At 40.2% G+C, this 27,082-nt stretch overlaps 1 protein-coding gene across 1 annotated transcript in view; it reads right to left on the bottom strand.

Annotated features, from left to right (window-relative positions):
* Window positions 1-7,291: 7,291 nt before the first annotated feature.
* The window catches only part of EHHADH (enoyl-CoA hydratase and 3-hydroxyacyl CoA dehydrogenase), a 48,571-nt gene continuing 28,780 nt past the window's right edge, over window positions 7,292-27,082 (bottom strand). The window contains exons 6-7 of the mRNA XM_077879958.1: window positions 19,485-19,826; window positions 7,292-10,353 (exon numbers count right to left, since the gene is read on the bottom strand). Of these exons, the coding sequence (XP_077736084.1) occupies window positions 9,092-10,353; window positions 19,485-19,826 (1,604 nt within the window). The 3' untranslated portion in view covers window positions 7,292-9,091. The remainder of the gene's footprint in view (window positions 10,354-19,484; window positions 19,827-27,082) is intronic.

Here is a 27,082-nt window from a genome sequence, read left to right on the forward strand (position 1 = left end):
CCTGTGACTCCCCACTCATGCCCCCCCCTGCTCAAAGACAATTCAGAGGCTTCTGTTCTGCAAGACACATGCCTAGCTCAGGAAATATCTTCCCTTCTGGCCACTAGAACAATAATTACAGTTAAGTCACGAAGTAACCCATACAGGGCAGTGCTAAAACTAAGGAAGGAAAGGTTTTATATCTTAAGGAGCTATAGTATTAGCCAACATGTTATCAGTAGAAATGAGGAAAGTACATTTGGGAGTGAGCCCTGAATGTGTCAGATCAAGGTGGGCGGGCAGATATAAACTTTGGTAGAGAAGCTTATTGATATGAAAGCACTCTCCATGATAGAGAATTTAGTGCCCAGGTAAAGACGCTGGGACACATTACTGATACACTGCTAAATTGGCTCTTGGAGGCTTGGAGAAAGTGATAGCACGTAGTCAGTGAAGTTGATATGTGAGAACTGCCATGGCAGATGGTGAAAGAATCAAAAGACTCCAGAGAAGTAACTTGAGGTAAAAAATATACATAGGCAATGGCAAATTGCCAAATGGTTGAATGATTGGTCGAGGCCTAAAAGGAGAAATATTGGATGATAGTGGACAGCAAAAACTGGGGAACTGAGGCATGGACTTTGGGAATGGGCACCAACCCTGAAGAGCTGTGCATCACATGTCATGTCATCACATTAATGTCATCCTGCAAATTTCGACCACAGAAGATAAATTACATAAACAAGTAGGTAGAGTGGCCAGGCTAGCTGACATCAATGAGCCAGTATCCTTGACCACCTTTGCGAGGGCACAAATAGCCTGTAAACAGAGTGGGCTGTAAGGATGGAAGCTATGCACGAGCCCAACAGGATGGGCTCTCACTCACCAAGGCTAATCTAGCTCCTGAATGTATAGCTAGCCCCAGGCACTGTACTACTGAATACTGAGTCCTACTACTGAGTCCTGAGACCAATCAACAACTTGGTGGTAAGCCAATTATATTGGAACTCTTCACTCAGCAGATGAGGAATTCATCTTGACTGGAATTGATGTATATTCCATCTGTGGGGTTTCCTTTCCTGACTGCAGGGCTTTTTTTCCAAGGACTTAGAGAAAGTCTGAGCCAGTGACACAAGAGCCCACATAACATTGCATGAGACCAAAGGACACACTTTAAAACAGAGGTGGTGTGGAAGTGGGCGTATAAGCATGGATTCCCTACTTCAATTATAGTTCACGATAATACTTCAATTGTAGTACAACCCCCAGAAGCTATTAGCCTTCCTAACAGAATAACAGAGTATCTCTTTGAAGGTATCCCTAAGGTGCCAGCTTGGAGATGACATCCTGTGAGGATGGGGTACAGTCCTCTGGGATGCAGTTCACACTCTGAATCAATAACCATTACATGGTGCTATGTTCCTAATAGGTAGACTACAAGGTTATGGGAACCAAAGAGGGGAAGTAGAAGTGACCCCATTTACCATTACTGCCAGTGACCTATTTGGAGAATTTTATTTCCTGTATCAGCAACTAACACTCTGAGATCTAGAAGTCCTGGTTCCTGGAGGAGAAATGCTTCCACAAGGGACATAGGTAAGAGCCTGTTTACACTACATGTGCCACGCAATCACTTCTGGCTCTTTGTGTCAAGGAAAGGAGTCCCCACTCTGGCATGGGTAATTGCCCCCAATCACAGGAGGAGGCAAACTAAAGATAAAACATCATCAAGGCTAAATAGAAAATTTGACAAACATAATTTAACTAGCTTGATCTTACATTAGAAACCCATATTCATCAAAGAATGCACATTCTTTTCTAGCACACCAAGAATATTCATAAAAATTGATGAGAAGTGAAACCAGAAGAAATCTACTAGGCAAATGCCAGAGAGTTGATAGATATTATATGGATCCAAATATTTTTGATCATGCACTTTCATTGTCATAGTTTGGGTTCCCTGGTAAGCAGACTCTGAGATGGAGAGGAGGAGTATTCTTGGGATGAACACCTGTGAAGGAAAGAGGAGGAAGTGGGAACAAGCAGAGGGAAAAGTTGAGTTCAATGCAGTGCTGATAAAGACCCCAGACCGACATCACAGAGAGCTCTAGAGCCGTCAGTCTTTCTGAAATGGGGCAAGAGGACCATGAATTCCTACTCCTGCATTGAGCAGTCATTGGATGCAAGCTCCCTTTGGAAGAAGATTGACCTTGAGCAAGGCAATCCCCAAAGAAGGTCATTTTTCTGGCAGCACTGCTAGCAGTTAGGAGAATAAATCTCTCATTCCTAAAGGAGGATCTGTGTAAAGATACATAAATTTTAGTATACAGGGATCCCTGGGTGGTGCAGTGGTTTGGCGCCTGCCTTTGGCCCAGGGCGTGATCCTGGAGACCCGGGATCGAATTCCACGTCGGGCTCCCGGTGCATGGAGCCTGCTTCTCCCTCTGCCTGTGTCTCTGCCTCTCTCTCTCTCTCTCTCTGTTACTATCATAAATAAATAAAAATTAAAAAAAATTTTAGTATACATCTCTGATATGGAGGATGTTTTTAAATTGTATAATTTTGCTTTTATATTACATTATAAAACACAATAAAATAGACATTTATAAATGGAGGCAACTGGGGGACACCTTAAATGTCTAACTCTTGATTTCAGCTCAGGTCTTAATCTCAGGGGTCTTGAGTTCAAGCCCTTTTGGGCTCCACATTGGCTCTATGCTGAGCGTGGAGCCTACTTAAAAAAAAAAAAAGAAAAGAAATTTATAAATGATGAGATAATGATGAAATAAATAATGTTAAAACATTTTGCTAATAGGTGATGATTTCATCCTATTATTGACTAATATCATAAGACACAATACACACTTAGGGCAAGCTTCATAATGAATGGTAGATTACAAATCAATATTCCTAATAATGTTCTTGGTAATTTCAAAGCTTTTCGGTCAACCTCTTGCCGGATCTGACTAAATAATTCTATCTTGTAATGTACCTGATAAAAAACTGGTATCAGATCTATTGGCTCCTCAATTTTCCTGTTGTTTACCTTTGTGTTATTTGCATTACCTTTTAAAAAAAGATTTTATTTATTTATTTGATAGAGAGAGAGAGAACAAGCAGGAGAGGGGCAGAGGGAGAAGCAGATTCCCCGCTGAGCAGGGAGCCTGATGTGGGACTCGATCCCAGAACCCTGGGACCATGACCTGAGCCAAAGGCAGATGCTTAACCAACTGAGCCACCCAGGTGCCCCTATTTGGATTATCTTCAACGTTGCTTTTCTTTCAGGGTTAATTTGGTCAGATTAAATAATTAAGTCTAAATATCCACTTATCCCAGCTTACACAATCTGCAGTATTTTTCAACATGCTAACAGCAAATGAAAGAGGGAAGAAGCCACTGTCAACCTCTCTATATGTTGGAACTTGGCCTCTCCCCACAGGATACTTCATTCCTGACATATGGCTGCCTACAACAGGCACACCATACAACCTGGTGAGGTCAACAGTGTCCACATACATGAAATAGTAATAAAGATTAATTTCTTATTTTTTGGACAAAAATAAGTAGCAATCACTTCTAATATTTTCTGCCTGTACCTCTATGGATTCATCTTTTATACTTCCTTGGGAAGGGCTTTATCTTCAGAGATCTCTGATCTACGGACCAGAAGGTTTGTGTACTCTAGATTTACCACCTCCTTTGTGGTCAGTGCTGAGAGATAGCCTTTGTTTAATTCAAGATATGGCTTCTTTAATTCTTCTTTTTCTTTTTTTAAAGATTTTATTTATTTATTCATGAGAGACACACAGAAAGAGAGGCAGAGACACAGGCAGAGGCAGAGGGAGAAGCAGGCTCCATGCAGGAAGCCTGACGCGGGACTCGATCCCGGGTCTCCAGGATCATGCCCTGGGCCGAAGGCAGATGTTCAACCGCTGAGCCACCCAGGCGTCCCTTCTTCTTTTCTTTTGTGCTATTGTTGATTACCTTCTGATAATGCAAACTTTGAGTATTTTTTTCTCTAATTAAGTAGGAGTCCATCTGAGGTTCAAGTAGGCCTGGCAGACTGTTTCACTAAGTGTTGATTTAAAGCCCTATTCTCAGGTTCTTAATTAGCATCTCCAAGAACTGCCTACAACAATTCTATGTGAAACATAACATAAAAATTTACGAGCAATTCAGTATCAAGTTAAAAAACACATCATACTGGCAAATTCTTTTTTTTCTTAAAACAAGAAATCCTGTTTAATGAGACTGGATTCTTAAGCCTGCCTGTGCATCAGAATTACCTATGGCACTGAGAAAAACAAAAACAAAAACAAAACCCCACTGATTCTTAGGCCCTGCCTGTGATAATTAAAGACCTACAATGACACTGGCTTACTTACACATGACTTAGTCACTTACACTGACTACTTACACATGATAGGAACTTATTTCTTTCTTACATAAGTGACTGTTGGAAAGTAGAGTGACAACTCTGCTCCAGGAGGTCTTTGGGGACCAAGCTCTTTACAGCCCTCTATTCTGGGCACCTGGGTGGCTCAGATGGCTGGGCATATGCCTTCAGTTTAGGTTGTAGTATCAGGGTCCTGAGATCAAGTCCCCACATTGGGCTCCCTGCTCAGGGGGGAGTCTGCTTCTCCCTCTCCCTCTGCCCCTCCTCCCAGTTGTGGGCACTCTCTCTCTCTTTCAAATAAATAAATACATACATACATACATACAGCCTTCCATTCTGCTATCCCTAAGGCATGACCTTTGTCCTCATGGTCCAGGATAGTGGTTGGACTCCAGCTGTCACATCTGCATTCCAGGCAGCAAAATGGAGGGAGAGACAAAAAAGAAATAGGCAAAGAAAGCACATCATGTGATTTCTCAGGTAGGTTCCCAAAAGCTGCCATGTGATGCTTCTAGATACATCCCATTGTCTAGATCTGTCCTCACATTCACAGTTGGATGCAAGAGAAGCTGACAAATAAATTGTGTATTTTGAGCAACCTAATGCTCAGCCAAAAAACTGAGAAGTTTATTATTACAGAAGAAGAAAAACTTTGGGGGACAGCCAACAGTCTCTGCCAAAATGTACAAATTAACAAATGTCTAGGCTTTGGCAGACTTCGGCAATTCAAGGGCAGTTATGGTTTGGTTGGAGAAGGTTTTGCCCTACCCACCCTGAGGATTTCACATTATGGCCAGAATTGGCAAGTGCTTTCTCTTACAGAAAGTGGAGTGACCCTAACTAGAGTGAAAGCTCTGCTCATGTCACCTTATTAGATGCATTCAGGCACTCATTCTGCTAGGCTATTTTAAGCTCGGTGAAAGAAAATAAATATTACAATTGAAATGTCCTGGAAAAAAAAAAAAGAAATGTCCTCAAATACTTTAGACAAGAATTAAAAAGCTCTGTTCATCTCTCTTATGTTCCTCTTCGTCAGAATGCTAGAAAAATATATACTAAGATGAACAGACTAGATGAAATCTTTGTGAAATTTTGGTTCCATTGGAGACACCAATAGAAAGGGAAATTTTCCCTTTACTTTTGTTAACTAACTTTTGGTTAGAAAGATACTTATAGCAATACACAGAGGAAAGAATTTTTGACTTAAAACCTCTACACGAGTTGAAAACTCTAGTTTTTGACTTGAAAACAATGATGGGTGTTGCACAACTCCCAGGGGTGCTATTCACATTATTTCTGTGTGAATGACAACTGTTGGAACACAGTATGAATGGCATCCTTCAGAATTGTATAATAATACTGCTGTCCTACCAGGAAGAGGTGTAATTTGTCTGTTAATCTCAAAATTATAAGCTGGCAAGATAAGCAGATGGCCTTGATAGTCACAAAAATAGTCAAAACTATTTCTGTTCTTGCAGGAAGCTGTTTTTGGTCCAGAGAACTTCATTTCTATTAATCTCATCAATGGCTACCAAGAAGGGTCAGCCAATCTAGGAAGCCTACAGTATTTCAGATTTCTAGGCGTCTATTTTAAAGATGAATGTAAGACGCTAGAAATTTCAGATTCCTAACTGCTGTGGAGTATGATTTGCATACACTATTCTGAAACATTATTAATCGGGGAGTTTAAGATCCCACCCTCTATCTCTCTCATGCACACCTGTTCTTGCTGGAAGTGACTAAGTGGATAGAAACCACAGCTGCACAGTGGCTGCACAGTGTAAGGAACACAATCTCATCCTTAGAGCTGGGGCGTTATGGCAAAGCTTCAAGGATGCTTCTAATATATAGTTCTTGTCAGAGCAATTGCCATTAGAACACATTTTTAAAATGTCATTCAGAAGCTTTTTTTTTTTTTTAAGACAGGCAGTTTTAAAATAATCAATAACAACAATGATAACAAAATAATTCTTCTCAGCAAGTACATTTTCAAGGATGAACTAGAGTATCCTGGACAGGCTTCATCATATTAACCACTGTTGTATGTAAGACCCAGCAAATTTGTTTTGCCTCCTTTAGTATAAAATAAGGATAAATGAACTCCTATTTCTTCTCCTCATATTACATAGAGAATGTTAGTCCTTAACCTTTATTGGGTCACAGACACTTTTTGAGTCTATGAGGGATGCTTGGGTGGCTCAGCAGGTTGGGCATCTGCCTTCAGCTCAGGTCATGATCCCAGAGTCCTGGGATCGAGCCCCACGTCCAGGCTCTCTGCTCAGCAGGGAGCCTGTTTCTCCCTGTTCTTCTGCCCACTGTTCCCCCTGCTCTGAGCAGAGAGCCTGTTTCTCCCTGTTCTTCTGCCCACTGTTCCCCCTGCTCGTGCTCTCACTCTTTCTGTGTCAAATAAATAAATAAAATCTTAAAGAAAGAGAGAATATGGTGTAAGATGTGGTACCTCTTCTAAGCAATACATTCATATTTGTATACATAAACATTAGCATAAGATTTCAGGGATTTTTTAAAAAGATTTTTTATTTATTTATTCAGAGAGGGAGAGAGAGAGAGAGAGAGAGAGAGGCAGAGAGAGAAGCAGGCTCCATGCAGGGAGCCTGACGTGGGACTCCATCCCGGGTCTCCAGGATCACACCCCAGGCTGCAGGCAGCGCTAAACCGCTGTGCCACAGGGGCTGCCCGATTTCAGGGATTTTTGACTCCTAAAATCTATTCACAGACACTCTAGTTTCAAAGGCCCAACCTGGAAGGTAGTGTGGGGTGAAAATGAGTTTTAAGAACTCAAAATAAAATCCACTCAGGGTCTAAAGAAGAAAAAGTGTGTGTATGTGTGCACACGCGCACCACTCCTTTAACATTAATTTGAAGATAAGTCACTTGGCAGAGTCACTACTTTGCAAATTATTTTTAAAATTTTCTTTAATTTAAAAATTTATATATCAATTTATATAAAATCCAACAATATACAATTTAAAAATTATTCTAAATTAAACTACAATTCAAGGAACACTCTAGAGTTTTTGTTTTTGATAATAGAACAAGATTTCTCTATCAGAACTTCTGATCATTTTGTTTGGGTTCACAGGTGAAAATACTGTGAAAATAGGTCATTTACATCACATTGAAGGACAAGTTGAGCCCATTTGTTTATTTACTTATTTATTGACAATTTTGAGTTATAATTCACATACTATACAACTCACCCATTTAAAATCAAACTCAACGGTTTTTAGATTCACAGTTATGTAACCATCACCACAATAATATTAGAACATTATTATCAACCCCAAAAGAGACCCTGTCCCCATGAGCAGTCCCTCCCCATCTCCTCAGCCCTAATTACTCCAGCCTTAGGCATCCTCTGATGTGCCTTCTGTGTCTATAGCCTTGCCTATTTTATTTCACACGAATGTCCATAAAATGGCCTTTTGTGATTGGCTTCTTTCATTTAGCCTAACATTTTGAAGGTTCATCATGTTGTAGTATGTATCTGTACTTACTTTATTTCTTTTTATGGCCCAATATTCTGTTGTATGGCTATTTCACCATTTGTTTATCTATTCCTCAGCTGATGGAGATCTAGTGGTTGTTTCCAATTTGGGGCTATGATGAATAATACTGCTATAAACATTTGTGTGCAGGTTTTTGTGTCGATTGGCCCCTCAACTTTAACCCCACAAAAAAGTAAAAAGAGAATCTTATGACAAAGTTATACAGATTTTGTTTGGCAGGAACTTCAGACTTTTCAAGATTCAACAATTTCCATACCCAGCATCACAAGGGCTCACCATGACAGGGAGTCTGGTATCATGACTCTATCATAGAATCAGAGGTTAGATGTTTTCTAAGATCCCTTCTTATATTAAGTCAATAATGACTACTTTCTGTTACTTCTCCAGGTATAGAAAAGAATAACTGGTTGTAGACATCTCCTGGTCCCAAGGAAATTACCAACAAACATTACTGAGCCCTTTGCAAGCAGCAAGCACAACCATGCATATGGAACTGCGCTATATGAAGTAACACACCAAGTATGAATTCCCAAGCTACTCTGAGTTCCCCATTCTAGTCTAAAGTACCTGACTCCCTCACTAATTCCCAACTGTGTTTTGCCTACAACTTTAGCACTGCTATGCCATTGAGCCCCTGCCTTTCTTTCTGGTAACTACTTCTGCCTCTCCTTGGGTGACTTCCCATACTCACAGAGACCCTCCCTGCGGACCTTACCCTGCCAACTATCCCCACTCCATCTCTGAGACTCTGGACTAAAATTCATCCTGGCTTTCCATGCTGAATTAATGCCCCTCTGGACTCTAGGTTGAAAGGGGTCAGAATGAATTTGTGGCTTAGTTGCATTTATCAGTTATTAATTGTTGACATCTCCAACTATCAAAGCCCTTGGAAACCTTAACTTATTCCTGAGTCTCTCTCCTTAGCTATTATGGTATCAATGCAAGTTTTATTCACTGGGATTGAAATAATTTATCCAATAAAGACAGATTCAGAGGCATAGGGAGCATATTTCTAAAGATCTGACTCATTAGAATAATCAGAAGTCCCAAAGAGAAGATTTAGCTGATCAATTATTTCTTCTGCTTTATATTTCAGTACAATCTTACTCAGGATCTTTGGATTTAATTTCAATGAAATTCAGTGAGCATTACCTGATGCCAGCATGTGCGTGTAACCTGGAAGGCTGAATCACAGTTTGCTGCCTGGGGGTCCTGCCAAGCTTTGCCATTCTTTCAGAGGCGGGTTGCCCAGGGAAGCCAATTTTTTCAGATAGTCACAAGGCTCTAGTTGTGGAATATCAGGATTCTGCCTGTAATATTTTTGCAACTTCTCTAGCACTGTGGGCAACCCAACTGTGGAGGCATAGAACATGGGTCCACCCCTATGCCTTGGCCATCCGTACCCGTGTAAATAGACAACATCAATGTGCTCTGGATCAGCAGCCATCCCTTCTCCCAAGATACGGAATGCTTCATTGATAAGTGAATATAAGCAACGCTCAAGGATCTCATCCTGGCTAATGATACGTGGCTCAATGTGATAGGTTTTTCTGTACTGTGACAGAAATTCAGAAAGCCAGGGGTCAGGTTTGTGAATCCTACCCAATGGCTTATCATATTGGTACCAACCTTTCCCTGTCTTCTGGCCAAATCGTCCTGATTCACAGAGCAGATCAGGAATTGGACAGTATCTCCTGTTGCCTCGCTTCCGGGCAGGAGTTCCTGAAGGCACCATAGGTCCAGTAAGACCTTGCCCTTGTCGAGATTTCCAACCCACATCCAATCCAGCAAGATCTGACACTCTAAAAGGTCCCATTTTGAAACCAAACTCTTCCAGCACCTGATCTATCTCCTCTGGCCTACTGCCTTCTTCTAACAAGAAATACGTCTGATTGTAATAAGGCTTCAACATTCGATTGCCAACAAATCCAAAACAGTTACCTACAACTACTCCAATTTTTTTAATCTTTTTTGATAAATTCATAACTGTGGCAATGGTAGTGGGGGAAGAGTATTGGCTGGGAATAATCTCTAACAACTTCATGACGTGAGCTGGTGAGAAGAAGTGAGTGCCAATGACCAAGTGAGGACGATCAGTGGAAGAAGCAATCTCATCAATGTCTAGGGCTGAAGTATTGGTGCACAGAAAAGCTTCTGGCTTGCATATAGCCGACAGTTCAGCAAAGACCCTCTTCTTCAGGTTAATTTCCTCAAATACGGCTTCAATGACTAAATCTACACCACCAAGCTCCTTCATAGATGTAGTTAACCTGGGTTTTGGTCCTAACGACGGGTGGCTGCTACGCTGCATTTTGGATGCTTCCTTTTCCAAGAGGGTAGTTATTATCATATCAGCAGTCTCTAGCTGCTTCTTGTCCGATTCCACAGCAATCACTGGGATCTTGGCCTTCGCAAGAGAAACAACAATGCCTCGGCCCATTGTTCCCAAGCCTACAGATAAGAGTGAAGAAGAGAAAGAATGATTCAAGATACTGGGAACTGAAAAATTACTCAGTAAATGAGAGGCTTCTGTGGCAATAGGGCATATAAAGAGATCAGTTCAAGGAATACAAATGGGTTGAATATTAGTTAAGATTAGGCACTGTGTTAATCTCCAGAGGATGTGACACTGAGTAATATCTACACACACACACACATTAGAATTAATAAACAAGTTCAGCAAAGTTGTATAATACAAGATCTATACACAAAAAATCTATTGTATTTCTATATATTTGCGATGAACAATCAGAATATGAAATTAAGAAGACAATTCTATTTGTAATAGCATTAAAAAGAATAAAATACCTCAGAATAAATTTAAGAAAGAATTGTGTAAGACTTGTACACTAAAAACCACAAAACATTGCTGAAATAAGTTAAAGAAGACCTAATAAATAGGTATCTCATGTTCACAGATCAGAAGACTTAATATTGTTAATATGGCAATACTACCCAAACTGATCTACATCTCCAATGTATCAAAAATTCAACTGGCTTTTTGCAGAAAATAACAAGCTTCTATCATTCATACATAAATACAAGGAATCAAGAACAACCAAAACAGTATTTAAAAAAGAACAACAACAACAAAAAGAACAAAAATAAAATAAAATAAAATAATAAATAAATAAATAAAATAAAAAAGAAGAACAAGAGATGCCTGGGTGACTCAGTGGTTTAGTGTCTGCCTTCAGCTCAGGGTGTGATCCTCGAGTCCCAGGATGGAGTCCCATATCAGGCTTCCTGCATGGAGTCTGCCTCTCCCTCTACCTATGTCTCTGCCTTTCTCTCTCTCTGTCTCTGTATCTCTCATGAATAAATAAATAAAATCTTTAAAATAAATAAAAATAGGACAGCCCGGGTGGCTCAGCAGTTTAGCACTGCCTTCAGCCCAGGGCGTGATCCTGGAGACCCTGGATCGAGTCCCACATCGGGCTCCCTGCATGGAGCCTGCTTCTCCCTCTGCCTGTGTCTCTGCCCCACCCCCCCAACTCTCTCATGAATAAATAAAATCTTAAAAAAATAAATGACAAAGCTACGATATTCAATCAAGACAGTGTAGTATAAGGATAGACATATAGATCAATGAAATAGAATTGAGAGTCCTGAAATAATCTCATAACTTATGGCCAATTGATTTTTGACAAGGGTGCCAAGATAATTTAATGGGGAAAGAATAGTCTTTTCAACAATGATCCTAAGACAACTGGATATCCATATGCAAAAGAATGTTGGACTCCTTCTTCACAGCATATACAAAAATTAATTCAAAAGGATCACAGACTGAAATAAGAGCTAAATCCATAAAACTCTTATGAGTAAATCTTCATGATCTTGGATAAAGCAATGGTTTCTTCTGATACCATAAGCATAGCAACAAAAGAAAAAAATTGATAAATTAGACGCCATCAAAATTAAAAATTTTTGTGCTTCAAAGGACACATTAATAAAGTAAAAAGAACCCACAGAATTATATATCTAATAAGGGGCTTCTATCAAAATATATAAAGAACTCGTATAACTCACAGGAAAAATACAATGTAAACATTTCTCCAAAGAAAATTTGCAAATAGCCAATAGACATATGTGAAGATATGTCATTAATCATGAAGGAAATGCAAATCAAAACCACCATGAGCTACCACTTCACATCCACTAGGAGAGATATCATTAAAAAGAGAGACAATAACAAGTTCTGGTGAGGATGTAGAGAAGTTGTAACCCAGATAAATTGCTAGAAGATTGTAAAATGGTGTAGCTGCTGTGGAAAAGAATTTGGAAGTTCTTCAAAATGCTAAACATGAGATTACCACATGACCCAGAAATTTTACTCCTAAGTAAGTAGGTAGGCAGGTAGGTATATATATATATATATATATCTCCTGAGGAGAACTGTAGACACATGTCCACACAAAACTTTTACATAAATGTTCATAGCAATATTATTCAAAACAGCCAAAAAGTAGAAAGAAGCTGAGTGTCCATCAACTGATGAATGGATAAAGTGTATCTCTACAGTGGCATATTAATAAGCTATTAAAAGGAATAAAGTACTGATTTGAATAAAGAATGAAGTTCTATAACATGGATGAACCTTAAAAACATTATGCTAAGTTAGAGAAGTTGGACACAAAAGGTCACATGTTGTATGATTCTATTTAAATGAAATGCTCAAAATAGGCAAATTCATGGAGGCAGAAAGTAGATTAGTGGCTGCCAGGGGTTGGGAGAAGGGAGATGAGGAATGCCTGCTAATGGGTACAGGGTTTCTTTTTAGGGTGATAAAAATGTTCTAAAATTGATTGTGGTGGGGTTCTTGGGTGACGGAGTTGGTTAAGTATCTGACTTTGGCTCAAGTTATGATCTCAGGATCCTGGGATTGAGCCCCATGTCGGTCTCCATGCTCAGCAGAGAATCTAATTCTTCCTTTCCCTCTGTCCTTCCCTCTGCTCATGCTCTCTCCCTCTCATATAAATAAATAAAATCTTAAAAAAATTTTTAAATAAAAAGAATAAAATTGATTGTGGCAATGGTTGTACAACTTTGGAATATCTAAAAATTACTGAAATGTATTCTTTTTTGGCGACATTGTTATGATGCACTTACATTTTCTTTGAATTATGGTAAAATACACATAACAAAATTTATCATCATAACCATTTTTAAGTGTGCAGTTTAGTGGCACTTGCATATTCACATTATTGTGCAACCAGCACCACCATCTCTATCTCTTTTCATCTTGCAAAGCTGAAACTCCATACCCATCAAAAAATAATCCATCCCTATCCTCCCTCCCCTAACCCAAAGAAACCACCATTCTACCTTCTATCTCTATGATTTTGACTTTTCTGGGTAGCTCATATAAGTGGAATCATATAATACTTGTTCTTTTGTGACTAGCTTATTTCACTTAGCAGAATATCCTTAAGGTTTATCCACATTGTATATACATATATGTCAAAATTTCTTTCTTTTTAAAGACTGAATAATAGGTAACCTGGGTGGTTCAGCGGTTGAGCGTCTAGACACCTTTGGCTGAGAGTGTGATCCCAGAATTCTGGGACTGAGCCCTGCATCTGGTTCCCCACAGGGAGCTTGCTTCTACCTCTGCCTATGTCTCTGCCTCTCTCTTTCTCTCTCTCTCTGTCTTTTTTTTTTAAGATTTTATTTATTTATTCATGAGAGGGAGAAGCAAGCTCTCTGCAGGAGCCCAATGCGGAACTCGATCCCAGACCCTGGGACCAGGCCCTGAGTCAAAGGCAGATGCTCAACCGCTGAGCCACCCAGGTGTCCCTAAATAAAATCTTAAAAAAAAAAAAAAGACTAAATAATATCCCATTGTATGTATATACCACATTTTGTTTATTCATCTGTCAATGGACACTTGAGCTGCTTCCATTTCTAGGCTATTATGAATAATGCTGCTATGAACATGAGTATACAAATTCTGTTTGAGTCCCTGCTTTTAATTCTTTTGGGTATACCTGCAAGTGGAATTGCTGGATCACACAATAAATCTATTTTTAAGTTTTTTAAGGATTTTATTTATGTATTTCAGATAGAGAGAACACAAGTGGGAGGAGGGGCAGAGGGAGAAGCAGACTCCCTGCTGATCAGGGAGCCTGATGCAGGGCTTGATCCCAGGACACTGGGACCTGAGCCCAAGGCAGATGCCCAACTGACTGAGCCACCCAGGTGCCCCCTATTTTTAATATTTTGAGGAACTCCCATACTGTTTTCCATAGAAAATTCCATTTTACATTGAATTGTGAATTTTATGGTATTTGAGTTACATTTTAATACAGTTGTTATAAAAAAATGAGTAGTATCAAACCTCAAGGAGCTTATAATCTAGAGATGAGAAGAAAAAAAGTTCACAAATATCCATTGTACAAGGTAAAGTAAGTGATGTAAGAAATTCAAATTTCTTTGGTGATTCCAAGGAAAGAGATTATTTTTGGTTGGATGAATCAAGAAAAGCTTCAAGATAAAGATATTTGCAGAAATATCTGAAGAAAGATCATGTTGAAATAGGTGAAATTGGGCATGTTGAACCAACCAGACTGGGGAAGGGAAGAGGAAAGTGAACACTACTTTAAGCAAAGGCATGAAGAACAGAAAATGCAGAAAAATTATCTGATGGCAAAGATGTCACTGTTTCTTCCCTATACCATTTCATTTTTCTTCTGGGCATATAGAAGACTATTCTGGATGCCATGTATCCTGATAGGGCCTGTGAGTAATTCTGGTCAATGAAATGGAGGAGGGTGGTGTGGGATCATGATTGGCCCCTACAATCTCCCACAAGATCCTTCATTACTACTGGGATGTAGGGGATGCAAAGAGCAGGTGTGAAGCCTTGGAGGAGACCCTTGAGGAGATGCTGGCAAACTATGGTCTATGGGCAAGATCCAATCCACTGCCTATTTTTGCACTGCTGTGAGCTAAGAATGGTTTTGCATTTCAAATAGTTGAAAACCACAAAAGAATAATATATATATATTTTAAAGATTTTATTTATTTATTCATGAGAGACACACACAGAGAGAGAGGCAGAGACACAGGCAGAGGGAGAAACAGGCTCCATGCAGGGAGCCTGATGTGGGACTCGAATCCGGGTCTCCAGGATCACGCCCTGGGCTGAAGGTGGCGCTAAACCACTGAGCCACCGGGCTGCCCAGAAGAAAATTTTGTGACACATGCAAATTATATCAAATTCAACTTTCAGTCACATAGAAGTTTTATTAAAACACTAATTTGTTTCCATATTATCTATGGCTGTTTTTGTGTGCAGAGTTGAGTAGTTGCAAAAGAGATCATATGGCTAGAAAGCCTAAAATATTTACTGTCTGGCCCTTAAAAAAAGTTTGTTGACCCTTGTTGAGTCAGCAGTCTCCCAGTTCAGTCTCCCTTGTTCTCCTTGTTCAGGAGAATGGAAGAGCCATTAGTTGCAAAAAAACTTCTCCTGGAATGACCTTATGGAATAAGCAGGAAATAAATCTTTATTGTGTTAAATCGTTGAGATTGTTATCTGTTACAGCAGTACGTTATCTGTTACCTAATGAACCCATTGTGGATGAAACTCTTTCGTGAAAACTATTCATATATTTCTCTTCTATATTGACTAGCTTTGGGGATTGGTTTTGTTTTCTTTTGTTTTTTGGGGACTAGTTTGCTTTTTTTTTTTTTTTAAGATTTTTATTTAAGAGACACACAGAGAGAGGCAGAGACATAGGCAGAGGGAGAAGCAGGCTCCCTGCAGGGAGCCCAATGCGGGACTCGATCCCAGGACCCCAGGATCATGACCTGAGCCAAAGGCAGATGCTCAATCACTGAGCCACCCAGATGCCCCGGGGACTGCTTTTGCATACAGAATGTTATCAGTCATCAGAAATCATTGTTTCTCTGGAATATATTTAATTTTCAAATTGTATTAATTTATTTAACATAATATATTATTTAAAAACATTTAATATTCCAAAATTAATAAACATCAGCCTTTTACTCAGTAGCAAGAAGGCTGGATACCTCTTGCTGCTATAGCAACTTGTACCCTAAACTTTAGCCGGATAAATAGGAAGTAGAGCATGGGGTTCAGAAGCCTGGGCTCCTAGCTTTCAGTCCCAAGCTTCACATAAAATTTCGAACAGTATAGAAATTATAATCTCACAGAGACAACAAGGACTAACGAAATGTAATGTGAAAGTACTTCATAAAGTGTAGCATAAGGTGGGTGGTATCTCAGATCCACCCACAGAGCAGTGAGGGAAAGGCACATGTGAGGGTAGAGTACAGTTCTCCAGTGCTCACCTCTCAGAGCAGACCTGCTAAATAATCTTTGGGGCTACAAATCAACTCAGAATCCAGATCATAAAGTGGACCCGACTAATGCTTTTTGCAAGTGTCCTAGTCATAAATTTAGATTCTCTTTAGCCCTATAAATGGACACGTTTCATTTAACCACTGAAACAAAAATACACATAAAAACACCATATATATTTATTTTGAAAAGTTCTTAGCTCCGGGGTGCCTGGGTTGCTCAGGCGGTTAAGCGGCCGACTCTTGGTGTTGGCTCAGGTCATGATCTCAGGGTTCTGGGATCGAGCCCCACATGGGGGCTCCAAGCTCATCAGGGAGTCTGCCAGAGGGCTCTCTCTTTCTCCCTCTCCCTCTGCCCATCCCCCTGCTCACGTGCTCACTCTCTCTCCCAGTCAAATAAACAAATCGTAAAAACAAAAACAAAAACAAAATAGTTCTTAGCTCCTAATTTTCTTCTCACAAACTTGTGGTCTCAAATGTCTCCAGAAAAAAAAAAAAAAAAAGACTGAAAAATCAAGCTTTTCACTGTTGATAATTATGTTTTCAAAGGTACATATTATATTTATATTGAATTTAGTTTCCTCATTTTTCTCATTAAATACACATGGGGCAAGGAGTCCTGCTTCCCTAATAACTCATTGCCTTTAACTGCCACGGAATTAATTCTGGTCAAGAACCTCTTCTAGAAGTAAATAAAGAATAAGGGATGCTTTTACTACTGGTGGTGCAGTTTTAGTCAAGAGTGGTCTTCTCCCTCTTTTTTTTTTTTTTTTTTAAGATCTTATTTATTTATTCATGAGAGAACATAAGAGAAAGGCAGAGACACAGGGAGAGGGAGAAGCAGGCTCCCTATGAGAGGCCTGATGCAGGACTCATTCCCCGGACCCAGGATCATGACCTGAGCCAAATGCAGATGCCCAACCACTGAGCCACCCAGGTGCCCCTCCCCTCCATCTTCTTCCTTTTTGATGACTCCAAAAGCCCAGGCAAGGTGGGGGAGTGTGAACTTGTGGTATCACCAACAGGTTCTGAGAAGTCTGAACATGGGCTCATGGAAGTACACAGTTGGGGTTTTGCCAGGGGGCACAGGGAAAGGGCGATGAGTCACGGAACTTGAGGATATTGACAAGAGAGTGGTGGAAGGGATGATCCTGGAAATGAAATGTGTGAAGAGAAAATAAAGAGAGCTGATAATGGGATGTAGTTGGAATAATTGACTAAGAAATCTGGGAAGACATAAGGTTGTGGGGGAAAGTTCAAAATCTGAATTTCAGAGGTGGAGAAATATTCAGGGTAAAGGCAAGACATATGCAAAAGCCACAAGAAGGGGTCATGGATGTGAAGGGAGGGGACTGTCACTGGATCTGAGGAAGTGAAGGCACCACAAAGCAACAGGGCTGGAGGTATTGTCCGCCCAGATGATGAAGGCAATCAGGGTAGCAGCCGGATTTGGGGGAAAGTGGATAACTGCATGCCAGGTACCAACATTCTCAGCAAATGGAGGTGATAGGAGCCATGGCAATAGTGAGGAGGGAGAGAGTGACGATGAGACCAGACAGCAGAACCACAGAGGAGTGTCCTGAAGGAGAGACACTGAGAAAGGAACTGGGAAGTGACACTCGGGGCCAGTGGACTGTGAGAAAAGCAACAGCATTCTCCTGAGAGGGCTGCAGGAGGAGCGGGTGTCCAGAGTAGGCCAGGTCTGAGGCAGGGAGCTGATTAGGCCTCAGGAACATTCCAGAGGGCACAAGGAGTGGAGTAGTCTGAGGATAGACATGAAGAAGGGGGGAATGACCAAATCCTCTCCCTTTATTTGTGTCCAAGTTATCTTCCACGTATTTTAAACACCTTTTCATATATTTTTCTGAACAATATGGAGTATACTGAAAAAAACAAAACTATAAGCTTTTAGACATTTCGTGCCAGGCATGAATCTGAAATCTTTTTTAAAAGGCTCACAAGATGGGCAGCCCTGGTGGCTCAGCAGTTTAGCGCTGCCTTCGGCCTGGGGTATGATCCTGGAGACCCGGGATCGAGTCCCATGTCGGGCTCCCTGCATGGAACCTGCTTCTCCCTCTGCCTGTGTCTCTGCCTCTCTCTCTCTCTAGGTCTGTCATGAATAAATAAATAAAATCTTAAAAAAAATAAAATAAAAGGCTCACAACACTCATATTCAGAATATAAGAAATAGTGCAGAGAACCATAAGGGGAGGAGGAGAAACTGAATGGGGAAAAAATCAGAGAGGGAGACAAGCCATGAGAGACTCTTAACTCTGGGAAACAAACTGAGGGTTGCTGAAGGGGTTGGGGTAACTGGGGGATAGGCATTAAGGAGGGCACATGATGTGAGGACCACTAGGTATTGTATGCAACTGATGAATCCCTGAACTCTACTTCTGAAATTAATAATACAGTATATGTTAATTAATTAAATTTAAATAAAATTAAAAATTTAAAAACCCCATAAGTGAACAGAGTCGATGTAGAAGGAGCACAGTGTGAATGATACAGTAGACTGGGAAGATGTAGGGGGGGCTCTCTCCTCCCAAATTGGGTTGGTGCTGGATAGCTGGGAGTTGACATTTTTAGTCAAAGACTGTACACATACAACATTTTGCTTACCGTTTCAGGGGGTTTAAACTCTACCAAAGACTACTCTTGGGTCAAGATGAAGAACAAGGGAAACTTAGGAAAGTAGCCCAAAGAAGCCAGTCAGAGGGCTAGCTTCTGAGGAAAGAAGATGTTTTGTTTGAAGAAATTCCAGAGGAAAAAAGTAGGTCACTGTTTCAGGGTGCAGAGGGATTTGAGGATAGTGGTGTTGAATGAGAAGTGAATGGATCCAGGGACCAGAAAGGCAGAGCCTTCATTCCAAAAACCTGGCTACAAGAGTGACAGACCACACTTTGAAATGTGGTACAAATAATAATCATTGCTGGGGACTCCAGGAGTGACTGAGTCATACAGGGAAGAGGGGGGATGAGTAAAAATATACCCAGAGTCTGGAGTCAGACAGACCTAGTGTCAGACCCTCATACCACTTGGGTTTAGCTCATTGGTGAGAATGAGCTAAACAATGAGAATGGTGGTGTTTTTAGGCCTCACATGTAAAATGAAGATAATTCATGAGCTGGGGTGAAAAATAAGTTAGCCATGCAAGTAACATGTTTAGTATAGAGGCTGGTACGTAGTGGCCCTATGCAAATGGCAGCACTTTGTATGTGCAGATTTGGAGGATGACTTTGACCACACCCTGTTCTTACCGACAACGCCAACTGAGGAGATGGGCTGTGCTATGGCTGTTTTCCAGGATGCTCCAGAGGGAGTTGACCACTTAGTTGCATTCCTCTCTGCAAAGAAAGCATATTGCAGGGCTCTAGCCTGCCCTGATTTCTGAAGGTACATAAACAGCTCCTTCTCCTTCTGGATGCCCACTTCGTAGGGACAATGCACGGCAGCCTGGACTGCACGGACACAAGTCTCTGGAGCAAGGCACCCGGGATGCTGCTTCTGCATCTTCAAAAGGGCTTCACTGAAAATACTCTCCATGTTGGGCAAGCTCTGAATTGGCTTGTTGCAGAGTCTACGGGATTCTAGAGATTGATCTGAAAGGAATAAGTAAGAAAATTGGGTTTGGAAATGTTACTTACACAAAGGGAATATGAGTATGTAATAATAATAATAACTTGTTCAAAATACAAAATTACATACTGTTCATCAAGATTCTTTTTTTAAAGATTTTATTTATTTACCCATGATAGAGAGAGAGAGAGAGAGACAGGCAGACACACAGGCAGAGGGAGAAGCAGGATCCATGCCGGGAGCCCGACGTGGGACTTGATCCCGGGTCTCCAGGATCACACCCTGGGCCAAAGGCAGGCACCAAACCACTGAGCCACCCAGGGAATCCCTCTCATCAAGATATTTAATGTAATACTAACATCAAAATATTTGATGCACCTTAAGTCCTGTAAGATAGGATTTCACAGAGTCAAAGCAATTTTCAAGTTACCTAATTTAGGCATAAAATTTTCATTTTCCTTCTGTTCCAATGCCAAGACAGCATTATAATAGGTTAAATATCAAACTCTCAGTGATTTTAAGGAAAATATTTCTCAGTTAAGAATATTTTAGATTCAAAATAATCTCAACTCCATTCCTAACAGTAACAAAAACTTAAAAATACCTAGAAAAGAAGACAGTGTTAATTGGTACAAGGAGAGACATACGAATCAGTGGAAGAGAATTAGGAGTTCAGAAATAAATCCTGACAATTAGAGCCAACAGATTTTCAACACAGGTGCCAAAACAATTCAATGAAAGGAAGGAGAGTTTTTTCAATAAATGGTGCTGAAATAACTGGATAGCTATATGCAAAAAAAAAAAAAAAAAAAAATTCCTTACCTACAACTATATGTAAAAAGTAACTCAAAGTGGATCATAAATCTAAATTGAAGAGCTAAAACTATAAAAATTTCTAGAAGAAAACAAAGGGAAAATCTTCAGGACCTTGAGTTAGGCAAAGTATTCTTAGCATGATTCACGAAAGAAAAAAAAAATTAAGACTTTGTACTTTGAAGGATACCATTAAGAAAATGAAACAAGGGCGGCCCGGTGGCACAGCGGTTTAACGCCGCCTGCAGCTCAGGGTGTGATCCTGGAGACCTGGGATCGAGTCCCATGTCAGGCTCCCTGCAGGGAGCCTGCTTCTCCCTCTGCCTGTGTCTCTGCCTCTCTCTCTCTGTCTCTCATGAACAGATAAATAAAATCTTCAAAAAAAAAAAAAAGAAAATGAAACAATAAACCATAGACTGGGAGAAAATATCTGTATGGTAGGCAGAGTAATGCTGCCTCCCATCCCCAATGTCTACTTCCTAATCCCTAGAACCTATAAATTTATAACCTTAGATGGCAAAGGGACTTTACAGAAATGATTAATGGTAAAAAAAACTTGAGATGTGGAGATTATCCTTTATTGTCTAGATGTTCCCAACCTAATCACGAGTCCTTAAGAGAGGAGACCCTTTCCTGGCTGTGGTGAGAGAGGTTGATGAAGAATGGTCAGACACAACATGGGGAAGATTTGACCTGTTGGTGATGATTTGGCTTTGACAACGGAAGAAGGGGGCCGAGAATCAAGGAATTCAGTGGCCTCTAAGCCATTCCCTCAACTTAACAGCTGGCAAGAACATGAAGACCTTGGCCTTATAATACAAGATACTGAATTGTGCCAACCACTTGAAGCGAGCAGGAAACAGATTCTCCCCTAAAACTTCCAGAAAGGAGTACAGCTGTTGTAAACACCTGGATTTTAGGTCAGTGAGATCCGCCCAGCAGACTTCTGACCTATAGATCTGTAAGATAATAAATTTGTGTCCTTTAAACTGCTAGGCTTGTAGTAATTTGTTATCAAAGCAATAGAAGACCAATACAATTTATAAATCAAATATCTAATGAAGTATTTGTACCTAGAGTATAGAAAGAATTCTTGGGACTCAATAGTAAAAAAGGCAAACAACTCAATTTTTTAAATGGGCAAAAACCTGAGTGGATATTTCACCAAAGAGGATATGTGAACAGGTAATACTACGTAAAAAGGTGTTCAACATCATCAGTCATTCAGGAAATGCAAATAAAAGCCACAGTGATTTAAAAAAAAAAAAAGTGAATGTGGTAGGTTGTCTCTAAATTACAGGGTGTTATTTCTGAGATTAAGTTACAAAAAGACTCTGGCCTCAGTCACCCTCTCTTGCTCTCTTGTTCATTCTGATGGAAGCCAGCTGCCATGTGTGAATTGCCCACATGGCACGTGGCAAAGAACTGAAGGAGACTTTTAGCCAATAGCCAGCAAGGAGCTAAGGCCCTTGGTCCAACAGACTGTAGGGAACTGAATCCTACTAACAACTTCTTGAGTGAACTTGGAAGCAGATCCTCCCCCAGGCAAGCCTTGAGGTGGAAAGAGCCACAAATAATACCTTGAATGCAATCTTACATGAAATCCTAAACCAGAGAACCTGGCTCGCCACACCTATATTCCTGACCTACAGAAACTGCCAAGTAATGAATGTTTGATTTTTTAAAAAAGATTATTTATTTGATGATGGAAGAAGGGGACCAAGAATCAAGGAATTCAGTGGCCTTTAAGCCATTCCCTCAACTTAAGAGCTGGCAAGAACATGAGGACCTTGGCCTTACAATACAAGATACTGAATTGTGCCAACAACTTGAAGTGAGCAGGAAACATTATCTTTTTTTTGAGAGACAGCAAGAAAGCATGAGGGGGTAGGGGCAGAGGGACAGAGAGAAGCAGACACCCCAATGAGCAGGGACCTGAGGGGCCCTGGGATCATGACTTGAGCCCAAAGCAGATGCTCCACCAATGAATCACCCAGGCACCCTAAATATTTTCTTTTAAGCAGTTAAGTTTTGGGATAATTAGTTATGTAGCTAGAGATAACTAATACCCACTAGAATGACCTATTATCAAAAAGACATCAATACCAGATGTTAGTGACGGTGTGGAGTAAGTGAAATCCTCAGACATTGTGAAAATCTAAAACAGCACAGTACATCTACTTTGGAAAACAGTTTGGCAGTTTCTTTTTTTTCTTTCAGTTTGACAGTTTCTTAAAAAGACAAGCTTATGGTTCAACCCAGCAATCTACCTAAGAGGAATGAAAACATGTCCACATAAACCTTGTATACAAATATCCATAATAGTATTATTCATAATAGGTCATCAACTGATGAGTGGATAAAGAAAATGTGACATAGCTATACAGAGAATACTGTTCAGCAATAAAAATACTGTCAGCAAATTACCGATACCTGCTACAATTCAAATGAACCTCAAAAACAGTATGTAAACTGAAAGAAACCAGATCAAAAGACTACATCTTATATGATGCCATTCATGGTAAATGTCCAGAAAAGGCAAAACTATAGAGACAGAAAGATCAGTGGTTGCCTAAGGCCAGGGGTGAAAGTGGGATAAGCTGCAACATATTACGTGGGAAATTTTGGTGGTAGTGACAAGTCCTAAAACTGATTCATGGGGATGGCTGTGCAACTTTATAAAGTGAATTATGCATCATTAAAGCTATTTTTAAAAATGTCTAGAAGTGAATTTATCAAGAAACATACAAGACCTTTAAGAAGATAACTATATCATTTTATTGAAGAACATACAAAGACTTGAGCAAAGAGAGAGAGATTCCATGTTCTTGGATATAAATATTTCATAACATAAAAATATAAATATCTCCTATATATATTATATATGAACTTCTTTTTTTTAAGATTTTATTTATTTATCCACTAGAGACACAGAGAGAAACAGAAAGAGACACAGGCAGAGGGAGAAGCAGGCCCCATGCAGGGAGCCCGATGTGGGATTCAATCCTGGGACTCCAGGATCACGCCCCAGGCCGAAGGGGCGATCACTGAGCCCCCACCCAAGGATCCCCTATATATGAATTTCTAACCAGAACCTTTGTGGTTCTGGGACACCCGAGTGGCTCAGTGGTTGAATGTCTGCCTTCAGCTCAGGGTGTGATCCCAGAGTCCCAGGATCGAGTTCTGCATCATACTCCCCAGAGGGAGCCCGATTTTCTTCCTACCCATGTCTCTGCCTCTCTGTTTCTCATGAATAGATAAATAAAATCTTTTTTTTTTTTTTTAAAGAAACTTGGTTGTTCTATATTTTTTTAAAAAATAACTCAACAGGGGTGCCTGGCTGGCCCAGTTGGTAGAACATGTGACTCTTGATCTCAGGGTTGTAAGTTTGAGCCCCACATTGGTTATGGAGCCTATATAAAAAGGATATATAATAAAAGTAAAAATAACTCAATGGAATGATTCTTTTTTTTTATTTTTATTTATTTATTTATTTATGATAGTCACACAGAGAGAAAGAGAGAGGCAGAGACATAGGCAGAGGGAGAAGCAGGCTCCATGCACCGGGAGCCCGACATGGGATTCAATCCCAGGTCTCCAGGATCGCGCCCTGGGCCAAAGGCAGGCGCTAAACCGCTGCGCCACCCAGGGATCCCTTGATTCTTTTTTTTTTCAACAGAATGATTCTAAAGTTTTCATAAAAGAATAATGTATAGAAGTATTATCAAATAAGATGTGATGTTAAACTTTCTTCAGAATAGATTTATATAAAATTCCTAAAAATCTGTTATGTCCTGGTATAATGTTCTCAGTCACAATTTTAAAATGTGTGTCACAGAAATAACCAAACTCTCTTGTCAATTACATTATAATAAATGCATTATCAGATCTTAAAAAAAACTCAACTGTGTAACAAATTATATTACCCAAACTGTTGTCTAAAACACAATGCCAGAAATGCTTTTTTTTTTTTAAGTACTACCATCTCTTCAAGAATACACCATTATATCAAAAATGTACACTTCAGTTAATTGGACAGAAAACTTCCAGGGGTTATAAAGCAGTTTCAATATAAAAAGGCATATAGGGGGATCCTTGGGTGGCGCAGCGGTTTCGCGCCTGCCTTTGGCCAAGGGCGCGGTCCTGGAGTCCCAGGATCGAGTCCCGCGTCGGGCTCCCGGCATGAAACCTGCTTCTCCCTCTGCCTGTGTCTCTGCCTCTCTCTTTCTATGTATATCATAAATAAATAAAAAAATAAATCTTTAAATTAAAAAAAAAAAAGGCATATGAACGTGAACCTGTCTGGCACCGGTGTGTTACTATGTGTGCAAGGGAGAGTAAGGTTTGGATTTAATTGTGTACACATGTGAATTTATCTTCGAGGCATTGCATAATCTCAAACTTTTTCTTAACCTAGGAGGCAACAATACTTCCTTAATGCCTGATTACTAGGTAGAAGAGAAAATAATGGATTTTTAAATTAATGCTTTCCTATATGATTTTAAGAACAGGAAAGGAGGGGAGATAGTGGTTAGCACGTAGTCCCCGTTTGCCCTGCTTTTGTTGGAAAGACATGAACTCTATCCAACAGGTTTCCAATTACTTGCTCAATTATCCAATGTGTTAGCTTGAGATCCTCAATTTATAGGAAGGCAAGTTCAGGAGAGAAGGATAGAGACCTTTCCAGGGCCTACAGCTGATTTAATTTCCTGGTGGCCCAAAAGGAAGACAAGAGTGGTCATTGGGGAGAGGAGGAGGAGGAGAGGACAAGTATGTGGAAGACAAAGTGGATGAGGAAAGGGGACTGAGCCACCAGTACTGCGGCACAAACAGGCAGCTAGAGTAATCTGTGCCAGGGACACTACACTGTCCTTGTGACACTACCAGAATTCCCATCTGATTAGCACCGATTCTCAACACCAATAGTACACGTAAGGGTTATCTATGGAATTTAAAAAGTTCAGATGCCCATGCCCCGCTGTAGATTCAGTTAAGAATACTTAAGGGTGGGGGCTATGCATGAGTATTTTTAAAAATTTAACACTTGATTTTGAGGTGTAGCCTCTGGAATATCCAAGAGCAGAGCATTAGGTCAGCCATTGTATCAAGGACAGCTGTAGCTCCTGGCAAACTCTGCCCTGCGCCAGAAACTGAGAAGGAAAGAAATAAAGAAAAGAGAGAAGAAAAAAGAACAGCCTGCTTAATGATGTGCAGTAATTACTGCAGTAATTATTGCTGATCAGCATAATGCTGTTATCCTGGGGATACTCAGGACCTCTCAGACTGCAGGTGGGCATTCTGGGAACTACTCATGGCACCTGTCCAGACTAGTCTAGGGCCAAGCTGAGCACATCCACTGGAGTTTTGGGTCTGGGCACAAATACAGATGCTTCCTATCAATTTCCTGTCTCTTTCCTGCTGTAGCTATAAGGGATGCTGTTATCTTACAAATTTGTTCTATTAGAACAAAACATATTCAGAATTTCCCCTTTGGGTCTACGGGTATGGTGTTTTCAAAATGTGTTTCTCATACACTTGATTGTTTTAACATCTTGGTAGTTTTAAATTCACTTAGCTGTACCTACACAATAAGAGAGGCAGGTATGGTCAGGTCAGTGCTAGCATTCGCTGCCCAGGAAAATGAGAAGAGGAACTAATTAGAGATTCAAATATGCTTATAATTTAATTCTTTCCTTGACCCCTTCACATTTTTTTCTTAATTCTTTGAGATATTGCAAGGCAGATGGATATTCAAGTTTTGATTAAAAAAAAAAAGTGAATCACCCTCCTAAAGGAAGAAAAGCAGGTGATTATTTCCCCCCTTTTCTTTCTGGTAAACTGACAGGAAGACATTTTTCTCTGCCTAGTTTAAAGAGAGTCACAACATGCAATTTACAGAAATGGTTACCTAAGACATAAAAGACTGTCTCTTCTCCAATTTTGATAAATAGTAAGTAAGCTGTGTTTGTCTCAGAAGCTCTGCAAAGGACAGACAGGACAACTATACTTTTCCAGTCTTGCAGGAGGTCACCCACAGAACTTGGGTATCACAAAAAAAGGAAGCTCAATTTAGACATATGCTTAGGCCTTCTATGTGAAGCAGGGTCACTCTGTTCTTGTGAAACATGTATATAAATGTTCACAGAGAACAAAAATAAATTACAAAAAGCAAAAGATAAAATGGGGAGAAAGACGATGAAACCATTAAGATTTGTTTAAAGTCACAAAGTCAAAATGAACAAATAGACCAAAGTCTATAGGCAGAACTGGAATCACTAAAAATGGCCAACACAGCACCGTAACTGTAAAGAACCAGGGTTCATTACAGGAACAAAGACTTAGTTTCCTGAGTTGAGGCCCCCAGTTGGATGTCCCCTGTGCCCACCTTTGAATAACAGCACACACTTTCAGCTTCATGCCAGAAACATGCACATGGGAATGGGGAGTTCTTACGCAGCTTGGGAAT

Source organism: Canis aureus, chromosome 31 (assembly GCF_053574225.1).
Source record: "Canis aureus isolate CA01 chromosome 31, VMU_Caureus_v.1.0, whole genome shotgun sequence".
NCBI classification, from domain to species: Eukaryota; Metazoa; Chordata; class Mammalia; order Carnivora; family Canidae; genus Canis; species Canis aureus.